Raw genomic sequence first — 13,201 nt, 5'->3', positions numbered from 1 at the left:
TCCTAATCGCAAAGGCTGCGATTTGGTCACATGACTCGCGAGAGCAAATCAGTCTGCACTCCGCAGAGAAAGCATCAACTAGCACGCTAACGCTACGCCGTACCTTGAGCTGATTTCTGTCATTCAAACAACTCTGAGTTGTAGTTTAAAACTTTTACAGCCATTTTAATAAAATGAAGGGTTTTATTCAGGCTTGAGTCCATACTTAATGGATACAGACACGCAGAACTGAAGGCTCGGTTGGCAACGATTAGCTCTGATTAGCTGTTAGCTCCGGTTAGCGGTTAGCTCCGTTATAAAGATATGAGTGGAGGAGCTGCCACTGAGAGGGGTAACAACCAGACTGATAAATGACGTTCGGGGAGCTTTCACAGCAGCGTGGCCGCGGTGTTTCAACAGTTTTATTAGTACAGTTAATCCCACGGCAAGAACACCAGCAACATGCTAACGTAACGATAGCCTCTCTGAACAAGAACACCAGCAACATGCTAACGTAACGATAGCCTCTCTGAACAAGAACACCAGCAACATGCTAACGTAACAATAGCCTCTCTGAGCAAGTGCACACGGCGGCACGCAACTTCACGAGGGGGAGGGGCTGGAGGCAGCTCCTCTCTGTGCACTGTAAAAAATTACACTGTTGTGTATGTGTGTGTGTGTGTGTGTGTGTATATAGATATATACTATACTATATTTTTACTTATTTAACTGTCTAGTGTGTAATTGTGTGTTACTATAAATTATTATATTATTATTCTTTGTTGAATAATACAGAAGACAAAGAGCTTAAAAAAATAATCGAATATCGAATCGCAATATTTGGGGAAAAAATCGCAGTTAGATTATTTTCAAAAATCGTTCAGCCCTAGTGTGTAGTACAGAGTCTGCACTACAGAGATGTATTAATTATATATTTAAATTTGATATTTAGTGTAGTGTGTACTACACTAACACTGTAAAACCTACCACCTTAACTAACACATTTTCTGCGGGAAACCCTGATATTGTTGAAATAAGTCCAATATTAAGCAAGATTGCTGTGTAACAAGCTGCAATTAATGGGCAGGTGCGCATTCAAAAGTGTCTGACAACATTATGAAAGGATCCCTACAGAGATGGACCTTTTAGTTAAAGAGGAAGATCCTTTTAGTTTAACAGGAAACAGCCCCGAAATCACCATCACCAAACAGTACTTCCAGCGTGTATAGAGCCAGCGTATTTCTAAATGTATCCGTCAGAATACAGTTCATTGGTCTGAGGAAAGCTGGCAGTGTTTTCTAAATTAAACGGTCTGCCCTTCTGCAGTACATTAGTATATTGGAGCATTAGTATACATTACACATTGTTTTATCCCTCTCCTGATGAGCTTCTGCAGCTCCTCAATGAGTTTGCACTGCAGCAGAGTTCAGCTTCGTGGAGGTTTTGTGCCTGTGGGGCTTGTTAGGCTCACTCAGCGGTGAAGCTCGGAGTAAACTGACATTTAGCTGTTGTGAGAGGCAACTGCAAGGCATCCTGGGTGATTTTTCTGCACGGTTCATTGTTTTATTTTATGTTGCACAGACCGTTATTTCTGTGACAGAATAATAGCTAATCTGGGGTGATGATGAATAAGGGATTTTAAGGCTCATGTGAGTAATATTTTCAGCAAAAAAGCAACTTCTGACTCAAATATTCAGTAAAAGCCAAATTCAACTCTGTGTGTGTGTGTGTGTGTGTGTGTGTGTGTGTCTCTCTATGTGTGTGTGTGTGTGTGTGTGTGTGTGTGTGTGTGTCTCTGTGTCTCTCTCTATGTGTGTGTGTGTGTGTGTGTGTGTGTCTGTCTGTCTGTGTGTGTCTGTCTGTCTGTCTGTGTGTGTGTGTGTGTGTGTGTGTGTGTGTGTGTGTGTAAAACGAGTGATTTGTGCTTTGTCCCCTGCAGACTGGTCTCCCGTTGTGTCCCATGAATAGATGCTTGTCCACTCTCTTTTGTCTGTAAACACATCACAGTAATCAGATACACACACACACACACACACACACACACACACACACACACACACACACACACACACACACACACACGTGTGTATCAAAGCTTGTGTGTATCTTCGTCCTCTGTGCCATAGAGCTTCTATTGTTGTGGTTTTAATGTTTTCCGTCTTCAGTAAGAACCAGTCGACTCAGAGCGGAGAGCCACATTGTTGTTTTTGGTCTTTCATGGGATTTATTCGCTATAACTTTTACTTAACCCAGAAAAAACCTCATTGAGATTAAAAAAATCTCTTTTTCAAGAGTGGAATGGCAGCAGTACAGTCAAACACAAAGTACACAAAAACATTAACAACATAAAACAACTACAGCAGCAAATATTTCCCAAAGTCAACCACAATCATAAATACATCGGGCCAGATGAATCCGTCTCCACGAAAGAACCATCTAGAAAGAAATGTCTAGAATAACACAAGACTTATCATTTAAGAACACACACAGGTTTTTGCAGAAGATCTGAACTATCCCTTTAAGAAAGACCTGGTGTAAAAACTCTAAGCTGCTGATTCTGATATGCACTAGTTTCCAGCAATATAACTGTTGTAATGTCTGTTTTATTGTGAAGTTAAATTCTTCACACTGTGTGTTAAAGGTCCTATGACATGCTGCTTTTTGGATGCTTTTATATAGACCTTAGTGATCCCCTAATACTGTATCTGAAGTCTCTTTTATATAGACCTTAGTGGTCCCCTAATACTGTATCTGAAGTCTATTTATATAGACCTTAGTGGTCCCCTAATACTGTATCTGAAGTCTCTTTATATAGACCTTAGTGGTCCCCTAATACTGTATCTGAAGTCTCTTTCCCTAAATTCAGCCTTGGTGCAGAATTACAGCCACTAGAGCCAGTCCCACAATGAGCTTTCCTTAGGATGTACCATTTCTGTGTCTGTAGCTTTAAATGCTATTGAGGAGGAGAGACTGGGGCAAGGTGGAGGGGGGGGGGGGTGTGGTCTTGACCAACTGCCACTTTGCTTGTTTGAAAGCCATGATGTCTCTCTCTCTGTCATGGGTGGGCCAAATTCTCTGGGCGGGCAAAGCAGAGGAAGGGGAGGTAACCTTTCTCCTTATGACGTCATAAAGGGAAGATTCCTGATTGGCCCATCTGAGCTTTCATTTTCTCAAAGGCAGAGCAGGATACCCAGGGCTCGGTTTACACCTATCACCATTTCTAGCCACTGGGGGACCATAGGCAGGCTGGGGGAACTCATATTAATGTTAAAAAACCTCATAAAGTGAAATGTTCATGCCATGGGACCTTTAAGCTTAATATGATTAAACCTCTCTCTCTGTGTGCAGCGGCCCTCGACAGTCCCGTGTATCGATACGTGGTGACACACACGCCGTCAGGACCGGTTACCGCATCTGGCGACCTGCTGCCGTTCCCCAGCCGTTTCTCCTTCCACTGTCTGGACGCCGTGACCTTCTTCGGCGGGCTGGAGTCCTTCCTGGGGAAACCTCTCTCTGATCGAGACAAGAGCTTCCAGGATCTCATCACACGCCACCTTGTCAACTTCGCCAAAACAGGTGCAGATGCTTCCTGGTTGGGTTTGGGTATTGTTTGGGGATTTTTTCTGAGACCGGTGCTAAAACACTACTTTTAAAACGGTGCCTAAATGTTTCCTGAACCCATACTTAAACCTCCATTGGGTAATGTTTTGAGTTGATTCTTAGCAAAAACCCCTTTGTTCTTTCCCAAATATGTGCTCATTCATATGTAATTACTTCCACCAACTAATTAAAGTATTCTCGTAAGCGTATAATCTGACATTCAGAATCATTCAAAATACATACGGGCGAGTCGCTCGAATGACAGCCGCCATGTAGCGCCTCCATCTTTAAAATACATTAGCCAAAGAGGGACATACCTCCATCTTTATAATACATTAACCAAAGAGGAACATACCTCCATCTTTATAATACATTAACCAAAGAGGGACATACCTCCATCTTTATAATACATTAACCAAAGAGGGACATACCTCCATCTTTATAATACATTAACCAAAGAGGGACATACCTCCATCTTTATAATACATTAACCAAAGAGGGACATACCTCCATCTTTAAAATACATTAACCAAAGAGGGACATACCTCCATCTTTATAATACATTAACCAAAGAGGGACATACCTCCATCTTTATAATACATTAACCAAAGAGGGACATACCTCCATCTTTATAATACATTAACCAAAGAGGAACATACCTCCATCTTTATAATACATTAACCAAAGAGGAACATACCTCCATCTTTATAATACATTAACCAAAGAGGGACATACCTCCATCTTTATAATACATTAACCAAAGAGGGACATACCTCCATCTTTATAATACATTAACCAAAGAGGGACATACCTCCATCTTTAAAATACATTAACCAAAGAGGGACATACCTCCATCTTTATAATACATTAACCAAAGAGGGACATACCTCCATCTTTATAATACATTAACCAAAGAGGGACATACCTCCATCTTTAAAATACATTAACCAAAGAGGGACATACCTCCGCCTTTCACGCTTTTACACTCAGTGGCACCGTGACGAATGCCAGCCGGGAGATTACTCGTGACTAGCCGGCAGATTTGAAAGCCTGTTGAAGACGGAGGATCACGCCTATTCTTGAGGACATGTAACGGAGTTGCCAAGGAAGCGAAAAAGAGAATTAAAACGACAACGCGACAGGCAAAGCAACAAGACCAAAGTTAATATTGGAGTGGCTAGAACAGCTGCATGTAAACAATGGAGATACTAAGAGCTAATTTCTAGGGCTGTCCTCGACTAAAGAAATTCTTAGTCGACTAACACTTATATGATTTTGTCGATTAATCGATTAGTTGATGTAATCGACAGAGCTGTGCTCTTTGACAGGTGGTTAAAACTAGAAAAGCACAATATAAATGTAGTTAATGAACCATCTGTAAAACTGACTTTCTCCACAATTAATCCTACAAAAGCACCACTTTAAATCTTGTGTTTACCAGAAATGTGCCCATAAGTTTCTTGGAAATGAGTAATTAAGCATGAATAAGCATAAAAAATGACTCATCAACTAAAGAAATCTTAGTCGACTAAGACCAAAACGACCGATTAGTCGACTAATCGACTAAGAGGTGGCAGCCCTACTAATTTCGGGTTCGGCCACCATAGGATGAAGGGCTAGAAAGTAATATTCAGTTGGTTGTCATATACAATTTCACCGCTAGATGGGAGAAATTCTTACACAATGTAGCTTTAAAAAGAATAGGAAAAGCACAAAATGACAGTTGGCGACATTCAAGAAGGCATTTTGTTATTGCTAAGCTCATACGGTCAAATTTGAATGATTTATTAAAAATGTAATGACAATAAATGATTTCACCTGTCAGCTGCTGTTAAATGACAAAAAAGTAGAACCACTAGATGGCAGAAGTTTACTTTGCAACTTTGAATGCACCGTGAGCTTACGAGGTGCAGTTGAACGCACCATTGAGTCCTGTTGGTGGTGTTTTCTCCGGCAGTGTCCACGGTGTCTCAAAGGTCAGCTAGTCTCCTCTGTGTCTTTTTTAGGGCTGTTGAAACAAATTCCAAAAGTTGAATATAATTTGTATAGTAAAAAAATCAATACTATTCGAATGCTGAAATTACTATTGAAATGTGATTTCTTTTTAATAAATATGTTGGCTAACGTTAGCTAATTTCCCTCTTTTCACCTTGGCCTTCCCGCATGTGAAAACAAAATGCTTTTGTCATGTCACGTCGGATGAACGATAAGTAAGCGGGAGTGAGAAACACACGGCACTGTGAGGTCTTTAAATCACGGAGCTAACGTTAACGTTACGTACCGAGTAACGTTAGTACAGGGGGAATGACAGGCTGCTGCTGGGAATCGGAAGAAGGGTGGGAAATAGTTTTAACAGGACTTTAAAATCGACATCCACCGAGCCTAAAATGTTAGAAGTCCCTCTAGTGGCGATAATGTGTAACAGCAACCACATGCTTATAGTGGCACTGACAATGAATATGCCTGAGTAGTGTAGTACATATTAATAACAGGCTGCATTTGAGCATTACATATTAGAATATTATTTGAATACAAAAAAAATAACAAAAGAAATTCGAATGGTATTATAGCGGAAGATTGACAGCTCCAGTTTCTTTAGCTGCAGAATGTTGGACGTCCTGCTGCTGGAATCATTTTCCAGTGAAAAACAGCCACACTGTCGGTACACGATCCGTTCTGCACATGCGCAAGATAATACTGTTTTACCGAGGATACGACCTGCACGATCTGTTCCACGCTAGCCTATGGCTAGCCTCCACCGGGAAGCTAACGTTAGTTTAGCTAACCGCTAATTCGGCTAACCGCTAGCTGACAGCTAGATTCAGTCTAAAATAACGTTAACTCAAACGTAATGGGAAAAGCAGGATACAGCTAAATTAAGACTTCACAGTAATAACAATAAAGACAAGTATTGAGTGATTGTATTTTAAATGAGCACAAGTAAAGTAGAACTGACGTAACAGCTGTTATATATGTTAATGGTTATTTTCACGTTTTATTTTGAGGGTCTTTTAAAGTTATTACATGCTGTCTCAGCTAGCAGTTAGCCGAATTAGCTGTTAGCTAAACTAACGTTAGCTTGCCTGTGGAGGCTAACGGCAGACCGCTACAATCAGCTAGCGGTTAGCCGAATTAGCTGTTAGCTAAACTAACGTTAGCTTGGCTGTGGAGACTAACGGCAGACCGCTACAATCAGCTAGCGGTTAGCCGAATTAGCTGTTAGCTAAACTAACGTTAGCTTGGCTGTCGACCGGAAGCGTGGAACAGATCGTGCAGTGTCGTAAATCCTCGTACAACCGCGCATGCGCGAACATTTTGCGCATGTGCAGAACGGATCATGCAGGCAGAACGGATCGTGTACCGATACACACGTTAGACCGTTAGCTGTCAGCTGCTAGCTAACGGTAGGCTAACGTTACCTCCTGCAAAGTGCTTCTGTTGCCTGTAACGTCCATTTCAGAGCACCACAGGGCAGTGCTGGCATTTAAGAGGCACCGAAATGAGGCATAAGTCATATACCGAAAACAATTTAGATCAGACATTCGAAAATGGATCACCAGAATTTAGTTTTTTTTCTCACTCGCCTCTCAGGGCTTCCGTGTGTGAATGTGTCTGTGAGTCAGTTTGTTTTGTGAAGTCCTGCTGTTTGCACTGATTCATAACCTCAGTGCTTGGCCACTAAATCTTTTGCACTTCCCTGTGAACATATTTTGTTACGTGTGTTTTTTTTTTTTTTTACGTATGTTTATGAGGCTGTTTAGTGAATCAGATCAGCCAACAGAGAGTTTTAAGTGCAGGTGTTTTAGTGGCACTGAAATGAGGCACCGAAATCTGCGTTGTTGTTCGGTCCGGTAGATACCTGTCGTTTAGAAACCACCGGGTTCTGGTACCCATTCTTCGGTGCCTCATTCTTAATCCTTACTCTAAGAGCCAGGTGTAGTTCTATAATTTTGACATTTACGGTAATCAAGGCACCGGGGGCGGAGGAAGCAAAGAAATATTATCTGTTCACCTGTTCTGGTTTTTGTAACTAAGACTCGAGAGGGGGGTGAAAGGGGGAAGTCTCATTTTTTGCTGACCGCTGTTCTCAAGCTTGTTTTACGCTTTTCTAAATACTGTTTATGACTTTTGGACACAGCTTCGTATGCCAGTAACACAATTATGTGATGTATTGGAAGCAGGATCTTGTTTGTGTTGGTGTAAATAAATCTGGAATCCGTGATCATTAAGCGCGTCCGGCAAGTTATTCCCCTACTCAGCCTCTCGGCAGCTAAAGATTAGAGTCTCAGATTGCTGCCTACGCTTACATCATTCTGATTGGTCCATTGTGGTTCCAACCAGTGCATTCACAGGTCAGGATCCAGGCTAGACAAGTCAAATATGAAAGTCATATTGCCACTAGGGATGCACCGAATCCAGATTTTTTTTTGGGGTTCGGCAGAATAGTGAATCCACTGGTTAAGATTCTGCTGAATCCTCGTCCCATCCTCAGTCCATGAACACAGTAAACTCATTAATGAAGTAAACAGTGACTGTCCTTCCTTTGCCGTACCTGAAGTTGCTGCATTTTGGCTGCTGTCTGTAGATTCCTTCATGCACAACTCGTATTCTTCCAGATGTTTCATACCAGATGTTGTAACAGCGGTGATGTTGTGTATAGTTTAGGGTCCTCGCCACCACCAGACTAATCAGCATTGCAGATTGAACATGTAGCTGGACTTGAATGGCCTTCTTTTGACTGAAAGTACTGCCAAACTACACTTTTTCTGCTCACTAGTTCCATTTTCACTTTCTCACAGCCTACTGCATTGAACGCTCCACCTACGTAAACACTTTCCTGTAATCAACGGCGCCGTCATTACGTCGACCAGCATAGTGCACGTAGTGCAAGCGTAGGGTTCGGTTCGGTGGAGAAAAATTCTAAGGATCGCCAGAAACCGAACCACCGTCAAAAAGCCCAATATTCAGCCAAATCCGAAGCCAAATCCTGGATTCGGTGCATCCCTGGTTGCCACAAACCATTTTTGATCGTTGTGTAAAGGCTTTGGATCACAGCACGTGTGTGATATCTTGTACACGTCTTGAAAGAAAGACTACAACTAATCCCTGATGACACTCCTCCTCTTCTGTCTTGCAGGTAAGATGGAGGATGAGTGGCCAGAATACCCAGCAGCCACTGCTCTCCTGTCCGACAGCCTGAAGGCGGTCCAGAACTACTCGGCTGTTCGGTGTCAGCTGTGGAAGGACAACGGCCTGTACGCGTACGCATGGACCAACTGACCGAGACGCAGACTGAAGGCAGCGTTCATCTGACCACTCTGTTATTAATGAATCAACACGAGACTTTGTTAAAGTCACTGCTTCGTTATACCGAGACGATGTCACGTCTCTCTCCTCCATCTCAGATCCTGCAGCAGCCGTTTGACACGCTCGTCTTGTCCTCGGGTCAAATTTGGCCCGTTTTCAGAAGTTTTTTTATATCAGAAATATGGGTTTATTTCAACCAAATGCCCCCCAAAAAATAACACGGATACATGTACAGTATGTACGTTGTATGGAAGCCATGCAGCATTCTTCGCAGGTAAAATTACTGATTACTTTCATTCAGTTTTGTAGCATTTGGAAAAAAGTAACTTTGACATAAACCAGTCTGTGATCCATCAACATCCTCTGATCTTAACTATTAGTTAAAATAATGCTTATTTTTTCATCTTAAAAATGAGGTATAATGCCATATAAATTAGGGTTTATTGACTATGAATGAAAACAAAATGTCAAAAGCATTGAAAAAAAGCAACAAAAACCTCTAGGGAAAAACGTGCCCAAAAAAAATTCATCTTCAATTTTTTATATATGTATAAAATCTTATGATAGACATACACTAGCGGTCAAAAGTTTGGGGTCACTTATAAATGTCCATTCCAGACAGAATACCAGCTGAGATCAGTTGCATTGTTTTTATAATCAGGGCAGCAGTTTTCAGATTACATTATGTGTTTACATAATGTCTAAAGGGTTCTCGACTGTTGTAGACAGAAGTGGCTGAAGAAACGCTTGAAATTCATGCTTTTTGGTCTAAATGTCATACCTAAATTAAAAGTGGTACAGCTCCCGTATACTCTGACCCTCTGGGGTGGGCCAGGGTGATTCTAGGCCTTACTGACACAGAGGTACATAGGCTAGAATGGAGGCTTTTTATTTCCGTCCAAGTCCTACATCTGTAAAATGATTAAAATACACTGCTGTAAACACATCTGGTGAGATACAGATAACACAGGGCATCAGCCACGTGTCTCAGTTTACTGCAGAAAAAAATCCAGAAGCCAAAAGACTCAAAAATGGATTTTATATGATTTTTTTTCTACAGATATGTCTGTATGTTTTTTTTATTTCCATTTGAAAAGTGCAAAGAAAAAAGGCAAAAAACTACAAAATACAACACTACTCAAATACACAAACACACCATCACCTTTCACACACACACACACACACACACACACACACGCACACACACACCCCCACATCAATCACCTTTCACACACACACACACACACACACACACACACACATCAATCACCTTTCACACACACAGACACACACACACACACACACACACACACACACACACCCACAGCCACATAAAACACCTTTCACACACACACACACACACACACACACCCACATCAATCACCTTTCACACACACACACACACACACAGACACACACACACACACACACACACCCACATAAATCACCTTTCTCACACACACACACACACACACACCCACATCAATCACCTTTCACACACACACACACACACACACACACACACATAAAACACCTTTCACACACACACACACACACACACACACCCACATCAATCACCTTTCTCACACACACACACACACACACACACACACACACACATAAAACACCTTACACATACACACACACACACACACACACACACACCCACATCAATCACCTTTCACACACACACACACACACACACACACACACACATAAAACACCTTTCACACACACACACACACACACACACACACACACACACCCACATCAATCACCTTTCACACACACACACACACACATAAAACACCTTTCACACACACACACACACACACACACACACACACACACACACACACACACACACACACACACACACCCACATCCACATAAAACACCTTTCACACACACACACACACACACACACACACACACACACACCACACACACACATCAATCACCTTCCCAGTGATATCAGGCCCACCCAGAGGGTCAGAGTATACGGGAGCTGTACCACTTTTAATTTAGGTATGACGTTTAGACCAAAAAGCATGAATTTCAAGCGTTTCTTCAGCCACTTCTGTCTACAACAGTTGAGAACCCTTTAGACATTATGTAAACACATGATGTCATCTGAAAACTGCTGCCCTGATTAAAAAAAACAATGCAACTGATCTCAGCTGGTATTCTGTCTGGAATGGACATTTATAAGTGACCCCAAACTTTTGACCGCTAGTGTGTGATAAGGAAGAGTGCTTTACAGTCAAACAAAATGGGAATCAGGATCTCTGAGGGAAAGAATGGCAGGTCAGTGTGAAGTGTGAGGTCTCCTTAAAGGTGCAGTAGGTAAGACTTATAAACTAACTTTCTGTCATATTTGCTGAAACTGACCCTATGTTCCAGTAGAACTACATGAAGCAGGTCATTAAAAAACAAAATCCAGCTCCTCTGGCTCCACCTACAGCCTGGAGTGAGATTTACAAAAATCCACAGCTCCCTGTTCAGATGCACCAATCAGGGCCAGGGGGCGTGTCTAATGCACACGCATTCATTCTCCCTTGTGGGGGGAGGGGCTTAGGAGACCGTTTGGGCTTTATCAGAAAGGGGGGGAAGGACTGAGAAGTTGTTGATGTTCAAATATTTTTGGCTAAGTCCTGGATCTTCCCAATCCTGCCTACGGCACCTTTAACTGGAAAGCGATTCTATAGCTACAGTATGTCCCAGTTCAGGGGCTGCAGCCTCAGGAGGTCGCGTCCGTAGACCGGTTGCCTCACAGCGGCGCGGCGAAGGCTGTCCTATTCCATTTAACTCTTGTGTTGTCCTTTCGGGTCAAAAATTAACACTTTTTTTGACACTTTGTCGCTTATTTTGCCTCGTTTTTGTCTCTGAAAATGTTTTTCTCCCCAACTTTTGTTGTCGCGTTTTTCGACATTTTCCTCTTCCACCAGTTTACACTAACAACAAGTTCTAACCTCTAGTTTTACACTCATTTTTTTAAATTTATGGTCAATACACCACATGTAGAGCTTAGATCGGCCCAAAAAATCAAGCCCGAACCTGGCCGAGCCCGAGCATGTTGCGTCCGAGCCCGGCCCGGCCCGACACATTAACTGTAATTATGAGCCCAAGCCCAATTTAAAGCCGACACTTTTTTAATACGTGGGCCGTTATAACCATAGACAGTATATAAGCGTGGACCAACAGATCCCGTGTCTCTGGACGGAGACCAGTGAAGGATATTAGAAGATCTTTCCCGGTGATGGCTGAGCGTTACTGAGCAGCCTCCAACTGAGCTTGAAGACGTAGATGTGACGTGAGCAACCTGTCTGAAAGTTGGAAGTCTTCTGGTAGCTGTGCCAAGAGAAATCTCAATCATTCCCAATCTAGCAGAGACGGAGAGCGTAGGTATATGTAAGGAGATAACATAGACACAGGCTAAATATTGATCACTAAAATGATAGTTAACATTAGTAATTAAACTTAAACAGCTAATGGAAGTCCAAACTGCCTGAGAGCTTCTCCTGTACTATACGGTAATTCCTCTACTATGAGACAGTAAGTCTCGTGGTTATGACCCAATCGTTAGCCTATTTTTATAAAAACGTCTGCTACGGAGCCATAACGTGAGGTACAAGGTAATGGAGCCTTTTATACATTGTCGTGTTTCTTTAGAAATAAACAACGGACAAATAGAGTCTTTAAACTCTTCAGATGTAAAGTTATTCTCTGTCAAAGTGACGTTAAAATGAATGGCAGTCAATGGGATGCTAACGTCGGGTTGATCGCTTTGTAGCATTAAAATGGCGCCGTAGGAGGTTCGCGGTCCGAGGAGAGGCTAACCCCCTTGGTTATAACTGACGTTCTCAACTACAATTCAGAGTTGTTTGAACTGCAGAAATCTGTTTAGAATAATGCAACAAGGACGAAGGCTGTAAACTGCTGTTAGTTTATTCAGACTGGAACGGATCGCAAATGGATCCGAATGAAGAAACGTAAAAAAAAGAAACAATGATGAACAACATATTGTCATATTTCTGATTATGGCATAGCTTTCTCCCCACCCAATTAGGCTAAATAGGTAATGGATTAAAAAAAAATAAAAAATTGCTCGATCAAGGGTCCGGGCCCGGCCCGAGGATAGTGGCGGAAAATAACGGCTCGGAACAGAATCAGAATCTAAACTCTAACCACATGTAGCCTATATGAAATTATATCTACCTTTTGAGTTAAAAAAGCAGAAAGTATGATATATTTTGACTAATATTTAAGATCAGAGGAACGTATGTTGATGGATAATCACAGACTGTCAAAGTTA

At 42.0% G+C, this 13,201-nt stretch overlaps 1 protein-coding gene across 2 annotated transcripts in view; it reads left to right on the top strand.

Annotated features, from left to right (window-relative positions):
• si:ch211-71n6.4 (para-nitrobenzyl esterase) overlaps window positions 1–9,360 on the top strand; it is a 44,974-nt gene extending 35,614 nt beyond the window's left edge. For both annotated transcript variants that reach the window (XM_031323725.2, XM_031323727.2), the window contains exons 9-10: window positions 3,328–3,555; window positions 8,717–9,360. In XM_031323725.2, coding sequence (XP_031179585.1) covers window positions 3,328–3,555; window positions 8,717–8,859 — 371 coding nt within the window. In that variant the 3' untranslated portion in view covers window positions 8,860–9,360. The remainder of the gene's footprint in view (window positions 1–3,327; window positions 3,556–8,716) is intronic.
• The last annotated feature ends 3,841 nt before the right edge of the window (window positions 9,361–13,201 follow it).

This window comes from Sander lucioperca, chromosome 3, assembly GCF_008315115.2.
Source record: "Sander lucioperca isolate FBNREF2018 chromosome 3, SLUC_FBN_1.2, whole genome shotgun sequence".
NCBI lineage: Eukaryota > Metazoa > Chordata > Actinopteri > Perciformes > Percidae > Sander > Sander lucioperca.
This window is presented reverse-complemented; position numbering and strand designations above follow the sequence as displayed.